Genomic DNA, 17,452 nt, shown 5'->3' on the forward strand with positions numbered 1-17,452 from the left:
TCTCTCCATACAGGTTGCTTCTGACAAACCAGACGTGATCTGCTTAACAGAAACTTTCCTCCTTCATGATGTCTCTGATTCCTTGGTATCTCTCCCAGGTTACTCCCTACTCCGGTATGATAGACCTGAGCCTCGTCCTGGAGGTGGGGTTGCTATCTTTATAAAAAACTCTCTTCCTCACTCGCCCTGCACTGCCCTCTCTCCACCTCACCCCCAGGAATACCTTTGGCTATGGCTTCCCCTTCGCTCCCACCTTTTGTTCATATGTGTGTTGCACCGTCCACCAAACAGTGATGACTCCATCTACATCTCGCTGTCTGAGAATATGGACCAACTTCCATCTACCCATCCCAACTCTCTCTTCCTCATATGTGGTGATTTCAACTGTCACCATGCCAGTTGGCTGGGTGTGGGTACCTCTCTCACCAGCCATGGCTCTTCAGCAAAGGACTTCTGTGACTCACTGGGACTGACACAATCTGTCAATTTCCCGACCCGGATTTCAGTCAACTGTGCATCTTCTCTTCTGGACTTGGTTATGACTAACTTCCCTGAAAATGTCTGCTGCTCTTCTTCTGCTCCAATCGGCTCTTCTGATCATGTGCTTGTTAAAGTGGACATCTCTCTGACCATTCTCAGAGAGCCTCCTCAGCGTCGACGAGTCTGGCATTTCACTTAGGCCAACTGGCACGGTCTTCAAGCAGCCATCAATCATCTGGACTGGTCTCCCATCTCTACTGCCTCTGACATAAATTCTTCCTGGGAATTCTTCCAAAGCAAACTGCTCTCTCTCATGCACAGATTTATCCCATCTCGTCTTCTGTTGTCATACCCTTCCTCCCGTCCATGGTACACGGAATCTTGTGGTGAGGCTATTGCCCAGAAACAACTTGCTTTCGTCTCCTGGAAAGCAAATCCAACGGAAGGAAATCTCATTTCCTTTCACAAAGCCCGAAACAAGTGTGTGTCCACCCTCAGGAGAGCCAGGAAACAATATCTCTCCGTTCTCAGGACCGAACTCTCTTATCTGTCTCCCTCTTCCAAATCCTGGTGGCGTCTGGTCAAATCTGTTTCTGGTGTTTGTTCCCCCTCCATCCCCTCCCTCACCTCAAATGGCCACACGGCTGACTCCGCACGTGAAAAAGCTGAATGCCTCAACTCTGTGTTTGCCTCTAAATCTTGTGTCCCAAACCCATCCCTCTCTGTACCCACCGTACCCAGTCATACCCAGCTGCTCCTGGACTCTGTGTCCTTTCCTCCTGACAAGGTGGAAAAGTTTCTGTCAACCCTCGACTCGGATTCTGCAACTGGACCTGACGGCATCAGCCCACGGGTCCTAAAATCCTGTTCTTCCGCTCTTTCACTCCCTCTCTCTGTTCTCTTCACCCTCTCTTTTGCTCAAGGTCATCTTCCATCTGCTTGGAAATCTGCCAACATCACCGCTTTGCACAAAAAAGGTGCAAAAACAGATCCCAGCAACTACAGACCAATCAGCCTTCTCCCAATTATCAGCAAAGTCATGGAATCCATCATTGCTTCAGATATGAAATCTTTCCTCTTCTCCAATGGCTTGATCTCTGATCATCAATTTGGTTTCAGACCTGGACACTCTACTCTGGACATGCTGCTTCTGCTTTCTCAACAATGGATGGAGGTCCTCAATGCCAAACAGGAAATTAGAGCAGTCTCCCTTGACATATCACGTGCCTTCGATACGGTCTGGCACCCCGCTCTGCTCACCAAACTCTCCTCTTTTGGTATCCATGGAAATCTCCACGCATGGCTGGCGGACTTCCTCTCTAGTCGTAGTCAACGTGTGGCCCTGAATGGGTTTCTCTCATCTCCTCTTCCTGTTCAGGCTGGAGTTCCACAAGGCAGTGTTCTAGGCCCTGTGCTTTTTCTGGTCTTCATCAATGATCTCTCTGACTCTCTTGAAAATCCTCTGTATCTCTTTGCTGATGACTCTACTCTCTGTCGCTCCATTCTTCATCCCTCAGATCGGCAGTCTGCTGCCTCCTCACTCTCTGCAGACCTGGACAAAATCACAGACTGGGCAAACAAGTGGAACATGTCTTTCAATCCTGACAAATCTCACACTCTTACGATGTCTCTCCGAAAAGACCGACTGGACAACCCTCCCATCCACTTTCTGAATAATCCTCTCCAAGAAGTTCTGTCACTCAAGCTTTTGGGTCTCACTATCTGCCATGATCTTTCCTGGGAAAACCACATTTCAAATCTGGCCTCCAAAGCCAGTCGCCGACTGGGCATCCTCCGTCGTGCGAAGTCCTTCCTTGGCACACCTGAGCTCCTCACCACATACAAGGCTTTCATCCGCAGCTCAATGGAATACTGATCTCCCCTCTGGGCTGGTGCTCCTGCCTCACACCTAGCTCGTCTTCACGCTGTTGAAACCAAAGCATTCAGAATCATTGGAATCTCCCGCGATGAAGCTAACTCCAAGGGCCTCTCACTCACTCACCGCAGGCAGGTTGGTGGTCTTTCCATCTTCTACCGACTCCTCTCTGGCCTTGCCCCCCCAGCTCTCTCTGGGCTCTGTCCCGCAAATATTCCTACAGGTCGCACAAGATCTGCCTGCAACCCTCTTATGGTCAAACTGCCAAAATCAAGACTCTCTGCTCACCTTCACTCCTTCATTCCTCTTTTCTCCCGCCTCTGGAACAAACTCCCTCACTCTCTTCAATCCCACTCCACCCTCCAGGTCTTTAAAACAGCTGTTCACCACCATCTCTTATCTTCCCCCATCCAAAACCTTGATCTTTTCTACCCCCGCTAATTTCACCCCAATTCCACTTTTTTGAAATACCAACTTCTGTCCTGGAAGTCATTGGTGTCCTTGTGTTTTATACTTCTCCCTCCACCCCCCCCCCCCCTTCCCATGCCTCCTCCCCCCAAGCCCTCTCCCTTCCACACATCTCCCTGCTCTCAAATGTTGTGTTTGTTTGCTTCACCTTCTCTCCCCATCTTGTTTTCCGCTCCGGTTTTGTGTGTTTTGTTTGTCTGGTTGATTTGTTTGTGAAGTAAATGTTAGCTCTTTCACGAGCCTCGATTCAGTATACAAAAAAAAAAAAAAAAAAAAGAGAGAGAGAAAGAGAGAGAGAAAGACAAAGAGAGAAAGAGAGAAAGAGAGAGAAAGAGAGGGAAGAGAGAAAGAGAGAAGAGAGAGAGAGAGAGAGAGAGAGAGAGAGAGAGAGAGAGAGAGAGAGAAGAGAGAGAGAGAGAGAAAGAGAGAGAGAAAGAGAGAGAGAAAGAGAGAGAGAAAGGAGAGAGAGAAAGAGAGAGAGAAAGAGAGAGAGAAAGAGATAAAGAGAGAGAGAACGAGAGAGAGAAAGAGAAAGAGAGAGAGAAGAGGAGAGAGAGAAAGAGAGAGAGAAAGAGAGAGAGAAAGAGAGAGACGAGAGAGAAAGAGAAGAGAGAGAGAGGGCGAGAGCAAGAGCGAGCGAGCGAGCGAGCGAGCGAGAGAGAGAGAGAGAGAGAGAGAGAGAGAATGACAGATTTCAGGATTACATCTGCAGCATAAAATAACACCTATGTGTTGCAGCACACATTTGAAGACAGATGCGAGAATAAGCGGATTTACAAAGAAAGCAAAATGAGTGATCTGGAGCACATCAGTGATATCATGGTGGATTAAAGGTTTAGGCAACATAATAATCTAGACATAATTAGACGCCGTGATTGATTTCAATCCCTTCAGCTGTTCCTAAGTAACACATTTTAACTGATATGACCTTTGACCTCATAATCGAATCAGTACATAATTACATCATTATACATACTTGAACCAAGTATGGCTTATATCTCTTGAGCCGTTCTCAAGTTAACGTGGTTACAAAAAACCTATCACGGACACACACACATGGACGGACCACCCAAAAACATAACGCTTCCAGTGACTTCTATGGCGGAGGCATAAAAATAAATATTTTTCTTCTCAAATGCAATCAAAGAATACTGCAATTATTTGCAAAGCAACATATAACTTTTTACTAACCTAATATTTCTTCTTTTGGTGAAACGTTATCCAAGAGATCTCTCAATCTTTCTGACTTGTATCCCTGCATTTCATTACTTCCTGCAATAGAAGAGGATTTAGAAAGTTTGATGAAGCATTTTTTTTTTTTTTTTGCAATCTTGCACACCTGCTGTGCTGTTTGCAGCATCAGAAATACAAATTAAATAACAGATTCCTTGCAAATGACACATACATGGGAAGCCATTCCTTTATAAGGATAAAATAATATACTTTATTAAGTATAAAAGGTGGGGAAAGGGAAATGCTGGAGAAACGGGAAAAGTGGGGGTGAATTATTAACTTTTGCTAAACTTCAGTCAACTCAGTTTTCAAGTACGAAAACAAAACGTGACCTCATGAACTTTTGCTCACAGAATTTAAAATAAACATGCATCTCGGTACAAAACGCCACAGCCTCACTTGGGTTACATCTGGAACAATAACGTCAGTGTCGCTTCCTGGCAATACATACCACAGCAATGATCTCTCCTATGCCTACGTCAAGTTTGTGTTGAAGTTCAGTGTTAAAATATATTTCATTTAATCTATTTAAATATTGTCGTGTCCGCAAATAGTTAACAACAGCCTTGGACGGATGAGCCGAACCAGCCTCAACTCTCGAAGCGACCTTCCAATAATGGTGGTTATTGCGCACGTGAGACGGAAGAGACACAATGCGTTTGACTACACGACAAAACATGGGTTTAATCTGAAACCAAAACCAGGAACAAGACAAATAAAAACGTACAATAACGATTTATATAAAATAAAGTGTGGAAGTGTATCATTTGATTGCTTGTGGAGTCTCTTCTTCTTTCGTGTATCATCAGATGGCCAGCTCAGTGTCGTGCAGCCATGCTCTCGTCTCTGGTCCTACGTCGAAGAGGCCGGCTTCTAAAGGTGGTCTGTATAGGGGGCAGGTGGTAATTATGTGTTCGGCAGTCTGCTCAGGATCGCCGCACTTGCACGCGGCGCTATCTGCCAGGCCCCACATCTTCAGCGATGATTTGAAGCGGCCGACCCCCGTACGTAGACGGTTCAGCAAGGTCCATTGCAGGCGTGGTAGGTCTTCTCCTGCGACGCCACCTCCTGGGTCCCAGATGTAGCGGTGGATGCCGGTGGGCCCGGCCGTTTCCCACACCTGCTTCCAAGATGCTGCCAGCCATGTGCTTCTAGACAGGTCCTCAGGGATAGAACTGAGCATCTCTTGTGCCGCCTTGTTGTAGCTTGTGGAATCTGTCGGTTAATTAAACAATTTCCGAAAAGCTTGTATTCAAATAGAACCACTGGTTTACAAAAGCCAAATTGTCTCTGACAGCCAGGAACTGTTAATTAAGAACAGCTGCTTGCTTGAGTGCCGCACATATAATGCCTTTTGTTTGAACTTGTGGGAGAAATTATAAGCAAAATAATTATTCTACAGTGTTTTCTGATTAGGAGAGAGAGAGTAGGCAAATTATCACCTGCATTCTCACCGAAATTATTTCATCAGGATAGAAAATAGTGCACTGCTGGGCTTGCAGAAGCAACGTCAAACTATCTCCTGCTTACGAGCCAGGCCAGAGGTGGATTGATTGGTGAAGTTTTTTTTATGAATAAAGTGATCTCGTTTTATATATATATATATATATACACATACACACGACCGGTCAAAAGTTTGAGAACACTTCAATTTTTTCAGTTTTTATTGAAATTTACACAGTTTACTGTCCAGTGAATAACCTGAAAAGGTACAAAGGTAAGCAGTAAACTGCGAGAGGATAAAAAAACCTAACCACTAAGCCAAAACCAGGCAACATCCACCATTAGAAAAGCTGCACAAATTTGATATACATGGGAGGTGTGCCAGGAGGAAACCGTTGCTGTCCAGAAAGAACATCAGGGCAAAACTAAAGTTTGCCAATGAACACCTCGGCAAAGACCAGCACTTCTGGAACAATGTGCTCTGGACAGATGAGTCAAAGGTAGAGCTATTTGGCCACAGTACCAGAAGACATGTTTGGCGAAAACCAAAGACAACATTTGACCACAATAACCTGATACCAACTGTAAAGCATGGTGGTGGAAATATTATGGTTTGGGGCAGCTTTGCTGCAGCAGGGCGTGGGCAGCTCACCATCATATAATCCACGATGAATTCTTCATTGTACCAGAGGGTGCTTCAGGATAATGTGAGGCCATCTGTCGGAAATTTGAAGCTCAACCGAAGGTGGACCTTGCAACATGACAATGACCCTAAACATACGAGTAAATCCACCAAGGAATGGCTGAAAAGAAAGAAATGGAGGGTTCTGGAATGGCCAAGTCAAAGCCCGGATCTAAATCCCATCCAGATGTTGTGGGGGGATTTGAAACGAGCTGTGCATGCAAGAAACCCCTCAAACATCGCACAGCTGAAAGAATTCTGCAAGGAGCAGTGGGCAAAAATTTCTCCCAGTCGATGTCAGAAACTGGTCGACAGTTATAAGAAACGCCGACTTGAGGTTGTTTCTGCCAAAGGGGGAAATACCACCTATTGGAGCCAAGTGTGTACTTCTTTTTTCCACAGAAGTAAATGGCATCTCTGTTAATTTTTTGTTGAATAAATTATTGCAAAGTCAATCTTTCATTGTTTTTTGTTCAATTAGATCACCTTTATCTTTGATACTGTTTAAATGAAGATCAAATATTGATATGTCCACATATGTTAAAAAGATTTTTTTTTAAACATTTGATGGGGTGAACTTACTTTTTCCACATGTGAAATTTGCATTTATGTTTATTTAAATTATACAATGGCCGACAAAATGTAAATCTTTCATGATATTTGTTATATTATATCACCTTTATCTATCAATATTGTTGAAATGAAGATCAAATAGCTGTATCTTAAAATATGTTGAAAAAGTCAAAACTTTACATTGGGTGTACTTACTTTTTCACGTGACTGTATATATATAAATATGAAAAATCGGTCAGAGACCGAGGACTTGCCGGAATTTACTTTTTTATCGGCCATTTAGGACAAATATGGCGACCGAACCACGTGACCGATGGTCATCATTAACATATTTTATTCCCCATGGAGAGTTCTTTACAATGAGCCATGTCTCAATTTTTTCTATTCAGCACTTTTGGAGATAGAGGTGTTAAGTTTTTCGGTTTTTCCAAGATGGCGGTTGAACCACGTGACCGATGACATCATCATTAACATATTTTATTCCCCATGGAGAGTTCTTTCCAATGAGCCATGTCTCAATTTTTTCTGTTCAGCACTTTCAGAGATATAGCGGTGCAATGTTTTGCCGCTTTTCCAAGATGGCGGCCGAACCACGTGACCGATGACGTCATCAATTTGGCACAGTCTATTCCAGGGCAAGACAAATGTGTGTGCAAAGTTTGGCGATTCTATGTGCAACGGTGTAGACGTAGTTCTGCAAACAGACAAGCGGACAGACAAACAGATGAAAAATCGGTCAGAGACCGAGGACTTGCCGGAATTTACTTTATCGGCCATTTAGGACAAATATGGCGGCCGAACCACGTGACCGATGACGTCATCAATTGGGCACAGTCTATTCCAGGGCAAGACAAATACGTGTGCAGTTTGGCGATTCTATGTACAACGGTGTAGACGTTGTGCTGCAAACAGACAGACAAATGAAAAATCGGTCAGAGACCGAGGACTTGCCAGAATTTACTTTTTTATCGGCCATTTAGGACAAATATGGCGGCTGAACCACGTGACCGATGACGTCATCATTAACATATTTTATTCTCCATGGACAGTTCTTTACAATGAGTCATGTCTCAATTTTTTCTGTTCAGCACTTTCGGAGATATGGAGGTGTTAGGTTTTTCGGTTTTTCCAAGATGGCGGCCGAACCACGTGACCTATGACGTCATTATTAACATATTTTATTCCCCATGGAGAGCTCTTTACAATGAGCCATGTCTCAATTTTTTCTGTTCAGCACTTTTGGAGATATAGTGGTGCAAAGTTTTGCCGTTTTTCCAAGATGGCGGCCGAACCACGTGACTGATGACGTCATCATTAACATATTTTATTCCCCATGGATAGTTCTTTACAATGAGCCATGTCTCAATTTTTTCTGTTCAGTACTTTCGGAGATATAGAGGTGCAAACTTTTGCCGTTTTTCCAAGATGGCGGCCGAACCACGTGACCGATGACGTCATCAATTGGGCACAGTCTATTCCTGGGCAAGACCAATATGTGTGCAAAGTTTGGCGATTCTACGTGCAACTGTGTAGACGTAGTGCTGCAGACAGACAGACAGACAAACAGACAAATGAAAAATCGGTCAGAGACCGAGGACTTGCCGGAATTTCCTTTTTTATCGGCCGTTTAGGACAAATATGGCGGCCGAACCATGTGACCAATGACGTCATCATTAACATATTTTATTCCCCATGGAGAGTTCTTTACAATGAGCCATGTCTCAATTTTTTCTGTTTAGCACTTTCGGAGATATGGAGATGCAAAGTTTTTCAGTTTTTCCAAGATGGCGGCCGAACCACGTGACTGATGACGTCAGATATTGGGCACAGTCTATTCCTGGGCAAGACCAATATGTGTGCAAAGTTTGGCGATTCTACGTGCAACGGTGTAGACGCAGTGCTGCAAACAGACAGACAGACAAACAGATGAAAAATCGGTCAGAGACCGAGGACTTGCCGGAATTTACTTTTTTATCGGTCATTTAGGACAAATATGGCGGCTGAACCACCTGACCGATGACATCATCATTAACATATTTTATTCCCCATGGAGAGTTCTTTCCAATGAGCCATGTCTCAATTTTTTCTATTCAGCACCTTCGGAGATATGGAGGTGCAAAGTTTTTCGGATTTTCCAAGATGGCGGCAGAACCACGTGACTGATGACGTCATCATTAACATATTTTATTCCCCCTGGAGCGTTCTTTCCAATGAGCCATGTCTCAATTTTTTCTATTCAGCACTTTCGAAGATATGGAGGTGAAATTTTTTTCCGTTTTTCCAAGATGGCGGCCGCACCACGTGACCGATGACGTCATCATTAACATGTTTTATTCCCCATGGAGAGTTCTTTACAATGAGCCATGTCTCAATTTTCTCTGTTCAGTACTTTTGGAGATATAGTGGAGCAAAGTTTTGCCGTTTTTCCAAGATGGCGGCCGACCACGTGACATATGACGTCATCATTAACATATTATATTCCCCATGGAGAGTTCTTTACAATGAGCCATGTCTCAATTTTTTCAATTCAGCACTTTCGGAGATGTTGAGGTGCAAAGTTTTCGGTGTTTCCAAGATGGCGGCCGAACCACGTGACCGATGACGTCATCATTAACATATTTTATTCCACATGCAGAGTTCTTGACAATGAGCCATGTCTCAATTTTTTCTATTCAGCACTTTCAGAGATATGGAGGTGCAAAGTTTTTCGTTTTTTCCAAGATGGCGGCCGAACCACGTGACTGATGACATCATCATTAACATTTTTTTATTCCCCATGGAGAGTTCTTTCCAATGAGCCATGTCTCAATTTTTTCTGTTCAGTACTTTCGGAGATATAGAGGTGCAAACTTTTGCCGTTTTTCCAAGATGGCGGCCGAACCACGTGACCGATGACGTCATCAATTGGGCACAGTCTATTCCTGGGCAAGACCAATATGTGTGCAAAGTTTGGCGATTCTACGTGCAACTGTGTAGACGTAGTGCTGCAGACAGACAGACAAACAGACAAATGAAAAATCGGTCAGAAACCGAGGACTTGCCGGAATTTCCTTTTTTATCGGCCGTTTAGGACAAATATGGTGGCCGAACCATGTGACCAATGACGTCATCATTAACATATTTTATTCCCCATGGAGAGTTCTTTACAATGAGCCATGTCTCAATTTTTTCTGTTTAGCACTTTCGGAGATATGGAGGTGCAAAGTTTTTCGTTTTTCCAAGATGGCGGCCGAACCACGTGACCTCTGACGTCATCATTAACATTTTATTCCCCGTGGAGAATTATTTACAATGAGCCATGTCTCAATTTTTTCTGTTTATCACTTTCGGAGATATGGAGATGCAAAGTTTTTCAGTTTTTCCAAGATGGCGGCCGAACCACGTGACTGATGACGTCAGATATTGGGCACAGTCTATTCCTGGGCAAGACGAATATGTGTGCAAAGTTTGGCGATTCTCCGTGCAACGGTGTAGACGCAGTGCTGCAAACAGACAGACAGACAGACAAACAGACAGACAGACAGACAGACAGACAGACAGACAAACGAACAGATCAACATACTTGCCGGAAAAATGAAAAATCGGTCAGAGACCGAGGACTTGCCGGAATGTACTTTTTATCGGCCATTTAGAACAAATATGGCGGCTGAACCACGTGACCGATGATATCATCATTAACATATTTTATTCCCCATGGAGAGTTCTTTACAATGAGCCATGTCTCAATTTTTTCTATTCAGCACTTTCGGAGATATGGAGGTGCAAAGTTTTTCGGTTTTTCCAAGATGGCGGCCGAACCACGTGACTGATGACGTCATCAGCAACATATTTTATTCCCCATGGAGAGTTATTTACAATGATCCATGTCTCTATTTTTTCTGTTCAGCACTTTCGGAGATATGGAGGTGCAAAGTTTTTCGGTTTTTCCAAGATGGCGGCCGAACCACCTGACCGATGACGTCATCATTAACATATTTTATTCCCCATGGAGAGTTCTTTTCAATGAGCCATGTCTCAATTTTTTCCATTCTGCACTTTTGGAGATATCGTGGTGCAAAGTTTTTGCCGTTTTTCCAAGATGGCAGCCGAACCACCTGACCGATGGCATCATCATCAACATATTTTATTCCCCATGGAGAGTTCTTTACAATGAGCCATGTCTCAATTTTTTCTATTCAGCACATTCAGAGATATGGAGGTGCAAATTTTTTCGGTTTTTCCAAGATGGCGGCCGAACCACGTGACATATGACGTCATCATTAACATTTTATTCCCCGTGGAGAATTATTTACAATGAGCCATGTCTCAATTTTTTCTGTTTAGCACTTTCGGAGATATGGAGATGCAAAGTTTTTCAGTTTTTCCAAGATGGCGGCCGAACCACGTGACTGATGACGTCAGATATTGGGCACAGTCTATTCCTGGGCAAGACCAATATGTGTGCAAAGTTTGGCGATTCTACGTGCAACGGTGTAGACGCAGTGCTGCAAACAGACAGACAGACAAACAGATGAAAAATCGGTCAGAGACCGAGGACTTGCCGGAATTTACTTTTTTATCGGCCATTTAGGACAAATATGGCGGCTGAACCACCTGACCGATGACGTCAGCATTAACATATTTTATTCCACATGCAGAGTTCTTGACAATGAGCCATGTCTCAATTGTTTCTATTCAGCACTTTCAGAGATATGGAGGTGCAAAGTTTTTCGTTTTTTCCAAGATGGCGGCCGAACCACGTGACTGATGACATCATCATTAACATATTTTATTCCCCATGGAGAGTTCTTTCCAATGAGCCATGTCTCAATTTTTTCTATTCAGCACTTCTGGAGATATGGAGGTGCAAAGTTTTTCGGTTTTTCCAAGATGGCGGCCGAAACACGTGACCGATGACGTCATAAATTGGGCACAGTCTATTCCAGGGCAAGACGAATATGTGCGCAAAGTTTGGCGATTCTCCGTGCAACGGTGTCGACGCAGTGCTGCAAACAGACAGACAGACAGACAAATGAAAAATCGGTCAGAGACCGAGGACTTGCCGGGATGTACTTTTTTTCGGCCATTTAGGACAAATATGGCGGCCGAACCACGTGACTGATGACGTCATCATCAACATATTTTATTCCCTATGGAGAGTTCTTTACAATGAGCCATGTCTCAATTTTTTCTGTTCAGCACTTTTGGAGATATAGTGGTGCAAAGTTTTGCCGTTTTTCCAAGATGGCGGCCAACCACGTGACATATGACGTCATCATTAACAAATTTTATTCCCCATGGAGAGTTCTTTACAATGAGCCATGTCTCAATTTTTTCTGTTCAGCACTTTTGGAGATATAGTGGTGCAAAGTTTTGCCGTTTTTCCAAGATGGCGGCCGACCACGTAACATATGACATCATCATTAACATATTTTATTCCCCATGGAGAGTTCTTTACAATGAGCCATGTCTCAATTTTTTCTGTTCAGCTCTTTTGGAGATTTTGTGGTGCAAAGTTTTGCCGTTTTTCCAAGATGGCGGCCGACAACGTGACTGATGACGTCGTCATTAACATATTTTATTCCCCATGGAGAGTTCTTTACAATGAGCCATGTCTCAATTTTTTCTGTTCAGCACTTTTGGAGATATAGTGGTGCAAAGTTTTGCCGTTTTTCCAAGATGGCGGCCGACCACGTGACATATGACGTCATCATTAACATATTTTATTCCCCATGGAGAGTTCTTTACAATGAGCCATGTCTCAATTTTTTCTGTTCAGCACTTTTGGAGATATAGTGGCGCAACGTTTTGCCGTTTTTCCAAGATGGCGACCGAACCACGTGACTGATGACGTCATCATTTACATATTTTATTCCCCATGGAGAGTTCTTTACAATGAGCCATGTCGCAATTTTTTCTGTTCAGTACTTTCGGAGATACAGAGGTGCAAATTTTTTTCGGTTTTTCCAAGATGGCCGCCGAACCACGTGACTGATGACGTCATCATTAACATATTTTATTCCCCATGGACAGTTCTTTACAATGAGCCATGTCTCAATTTTTTCTATTCAGCACTTTCGGAGATATGGAGGTGCAAATTTTTTCCAAGATGGCGGCCGAACCACGTGACCGATGACGTCATCATTTGGGCACAGTATATTAGAGGGCAAGACAAATAAGTGTGCAAAGTTTGGCTATTCTACGTATAGAAAGATTCTACATATAGAAAGTTTTCCGGTTTTTCCAAGATGGCGGCCGAACCAAGTGACCAATGACGTCATCATTAACATATTTTATTCCCCATCTAGAGTTCTTTACAATGAGCCATGTCTCAATTTTTTCTGTTCAGTACTTTCGGAGATATAGAAGTGCAAAGTTTTTCGGTTTTTCCAAGATGGCGGCCGAACCACGTCACCGATGACGTCATCATTTACATATTTTATTCCCCATGGAGAGTTCTTTACAATGAGCCATGTCTCAATTTTTTCTGTTCAGTAGTTTCGGAGATATAGAGGTGCAAAGTTTTTCGGTTTTTCCAAGATGGCGGCCGAACCACGTCACCGATGACGTCATCAATTGGGCACAGTCTATTCCAGGGCAAGACCAATATGTGTGCAAAGTTTGGCGATTCTACGTGCAACAGTGTAGACGCAGTGCTGCAAACAGACAGACAGACAGATGAAAAATCGGTCAGAGACCGAGGACTTGCCGGAATGTACTTTTTATCGGCCATTTAGAACAAATATGGCGGCCGAACCACGTGACGGATGATATCATCATTAACATATTTTATTCCCCATGGAGAGTTCTTTACAATGAGCCATGTCTCAATTTTTTCTGTTCAGCACTTTTGGAGATATAGTGGTGCAAAGTTTTGCCGTTTTTCCAAGATGGCGGCCGACCACGTGACATATGACGTCATCATTAACATATTTTATTCCCCATGGAGAGTTCTTTACAATGAGCCATGTCTCAATTTTTTCTGTTCAGTACTTTCGGAGATATAGAGGTGCAAAGTTTTTCGGTTTTTCCAAGATGGCGGCCGAACCACGTCACCGATGACGTCATCAATTGGGCACAGTCTATTCCAGGGCAAGACCAATAAGTGTGCAAAGTTTGGCGATTCTACGTGCAACGGTGTAGACGCAGTGCTGCAAACAGACAGACAGACAGACAAACAGACAAACAGACAGACAAACAGACAAACGAACAGATCAACATACTTGCCGGAAAAAATTTTCCGGCAAGTAACAAACAGACAGACAAACAAACGAACAGATCAACATACTTGCCGGAAAATTTTTCCGGAAAGTAACAAAGGAACAGATCAACATACTTGCCGGAATCTTTTCCGGCAAGTAACGAACAGATCAACATACTTGCCGGAATCTTTTCCGGCAAGTAACAAACAGACAAATCGGTCAGAGACCGAGGGCTTGCCGGAATGTACTTTTTTAACGGCCATTTTGGACAAATATGGCGCATCATTAACATATTTTATTCCTCATGCAGAGTTCTTTACAATGAGCCATGTCTCAATTTTTCCTATTCAGCACTTTTGGAGATAGAGGTGCTAAGTTTTTCGGATTTTCCAAGATGGCGGCCGAACTACGTGACTGATGACGTCATCATTAACATATTGTATTCCCCATGGAGAGTTCTTTGCAATGACCCATGTCTCAATCTTTTCTATTCAGTACTTTCGGAGATAGATGTGCTAAGTTTTTCGGATTTTCCAAGATGGCGGCCGAACTACGTGACTGATGACGTCATCATTAACATATTTTATTCCCCATGGAGAGTTCTTTACAATGAGCCATGTCTCAATTTTTTCTGTTTAGCACTTTCGGAGATATGGAGGTGGAAAGTTTTTCGGTTTTTCCAAGATGGCGGCCGAACCACGTGACCTCTGACGTCATCATTAACATTTTATTCCCTGTGGAGAATTATTTACAATGAGCCATGTCTCAATTTTTTCTGTTTAACACTTTCGGAGATATGGAGATGCAAAGTTTTTCAGTTTTTCCAAGATGGCGGCCGAACCACGTGACTGATGACGTCAGATATTGGGCACAGTCTATTCCTGGGCAAGACCAATATGTGTGCAAAGTTTGGCGATTCTACGTGCAACGGTGTAGACGCAGTGCTGCAAACAGACAGACAGACAAACAGATGAATGAAAAATCGGTCAGAGACCGAGGACTTGCCGGAATGTACTTTTTTATCGGCCATTTAGAACAAATATGGCGGCTGAACCACGTGACTGATGACGTCGTCATTAACACATTTTATTCCCCATGGAGAGTTCTTTACAATGAGCCATGTCTCAATTTTTTCTGTTCAGCACTTTCAGAGATATGGCGGTGCAAAGTTTTGCCGTTTTTCCAAGATGGCGGCCGAACCACGTGACCTATGACGTCAACATTAACATATTTTATTCCCCATGGAGAGTTCTTTACCAGAAGCCATGTGTCAATTTTTGTTTTTTTCACGGCAATTTTTTTTCGGTTTTTCCAAGATGGCGGCCGAACCACGTGACCAATGACGTCATCAATTGGGCACAGTCTATTCCAGGGCAAGACCAATATGTGTGCAAAGTTTGGCGATTCTACGTGCAACGGTGTAGACGCAGTGCTGCAAACAGCCAGACAAACAGACAGATGAAAAATCGGTCAGAGACCGAGGACTTGCCGGAATGTACTTTTTTATTGGCCATTTAGGACAAATATGGCGGCCGAACCACGTGACTGATGACGTCATCATTAACATATTTTATTCCCCATGGAGAGTTCTTTACATTGAGCCACGTCCCAAGTTTTTCTATTCAGGACTTTTGGAGATATAGTGGTGCAAAGTTTTGCCGTTTTTCCAAGATGGCGGCCGACCACGTGACTGATGACGTCATCATTAACATATTTTATTCCCCAGGGAGACTTCTTTACAATGAGCCATGTCTCAATTTTCTCTATTCAGCACTTTTGGAGATATAGTGGTGCAAAGTTTTTCGGTTTTTCCAAGATGGCGACCGAACCACGTGACTGATGACGTCATCATTAACATATTTTATTCCCCATGGAGAGTTCTTTACAATGAGCCATGTCTCAATTTTTTCTATTCAGCACTTTCGAAGATATAGAGGTGCAAAGTTTTTCGGTTTTTCCAAGATGGCGGCCGAACCACGTCACCGATGACGTCATCAATTGGGCACAGTCTATTCCAGGGCAAGACCAATATGTGTGCAAAGTTTGGCGATTCTACGTGCAACGGTGTAGACGCAGTGCTGCAAACAGACAAACAGACAAACAGACAGACAAACAAACGAACAGATCAACATACTTGCCGGAATCTTTTCCGGCAAGTAAAAATCGGTCAGAGACCGAGGACTTGCCGGAATTTACTTTTTTATCGGCCATTTAGGACAAATATGGCGGCTGAACCACCTGACCGATGACATCATCATTAACATATTTTATTCCCCACGGAGAGTTCTTTACAATGAGCCATGTCTCAATTTTTTCTGTTCAGCACTTTTGGAGATAGAGGTGCAACGTTTTTCGGATTTTCCAAGATGGCGGCCGAACCACGTGACCAATGACGTCATCATTAACCTATTTTATTCCCCATGGAGAGTTCTTTCCAATGAGCCATGTGTCAATTTTTTCTATTTAGCACTTTTGGACACATAGAGGTGCTAGGTTTTTCGGTTTTTCCAAGATGGCAGCCGAACCACGTGACTGATGACGTCATCATTAACACATTTTATTCCCCATGGAGAGTACTTCACAATGAGCCATGTCTCAATTTTTTCTGTTCAGAACTTTCGGAGATATAGCGGTGCAAATTATTTCGGTTTTTCCAAGATGGCCGCCGAAACACGTGACCGATGACGTCATAAATTGGGCAGTCTATTCCAGGGCAAGACGAATATGTGTGCAAAGTTTGGCGATTCTCCGTGCAACGGTGTAGACGCAGTGGTGCAAACAGACAGACAGACAGACAGATGAAAAATCGGTCAGAGACCGAGGACTTGCCGGAATGTACTTTTTTATCGGCCATTTAGGACAAATATGGCGGCTGAACCACGTGACCGATGACGTCATCATTAACATATTTTATTCCCCATGGAGAGTTCTTTACAATGAGCCATGTCTCAATTTTTTCTGTTCAGCACTTTTGGAAATATAGTGGTGCAAAGTTTTGCCGTTTTTCCAAGATGGCGACCGACCACGTGACATATGACATCATCATGAACATATTTTATTCCCCATGGAGAGTTCTTTACAATGAGCCATGTCTCAATTTTTTCTGTTCAGCACTTTTGGAGATAGAGTGGTGCAAAGTTTTGCTGTTTTTCCAAGATGGCGGCCGACCACGTGACTGATGACGTCATCATTAACATATTTTATTCCCCATGGAGAGTTCTTTACAATGATCCATGTCTCTATTTTTTCTGTTCAGCACTTTCGGAGATATGGAGGTGCAAAGTTTTTCGGTTTTTCCAAGATGGCGGCCGAACCACCTGACCGATGACGTCATCATTAACATATTTTATTCCCCATGGAGAGTTCTTTTCAATGAGCCATGTCTCAATTTTTTCCATTCTGCACTTTTGGAGATATCGTGGTGCAAAGTTTTTGCCGTTTTTCCAAGATGGCAGCCGAACCACATGACCGATGGCATCATCATCAACATATTTTATTCCCCATGGAGAGTTCTTT

The 17,452-nt window shown here is 43.4% G+C and overlaps 1 protein-coding gene across 3 annotated transcripts in view; it reads right to left on the minus strand.

Annotated features, from left to right (window-relative positions):
• The window catches only part of LOC137431273 (uncharacterized), a 354,360-nt gene that overhangs the window by 236,670 nt on the left and 100,238 nt on the right, over positions 1-17,452 (minus strand). For all 3 annotated transcript variants that reach the window (XM_078781777.1, XM_078781775.1, XM_078781776.1), the window contains exon 4: positions 4,016-4,096. In XM_078781777.1, coding sequence (XP_078637903.1) covers positions 4,016-4,096 — 81 coding nt within the window. The remainder of the gene's footprint in view (positions 1-4,015; positions 4,097-17,452) is intronic.

This window comes from Myxine glutinosa, chromosome 7, assembly GCF_964187855.1.
Source record: "Myxine glutinosa chromosome 7, kmMyxGlut1.1, whole genome shotgun sequence".
Taxonomy (NCBI): domain Eukaryota; kingdom Metazoa; phylum Chordata; class Myxini; order Myxiniformes; family Myxinidae; genus Myxine; species Myxine glutinosa.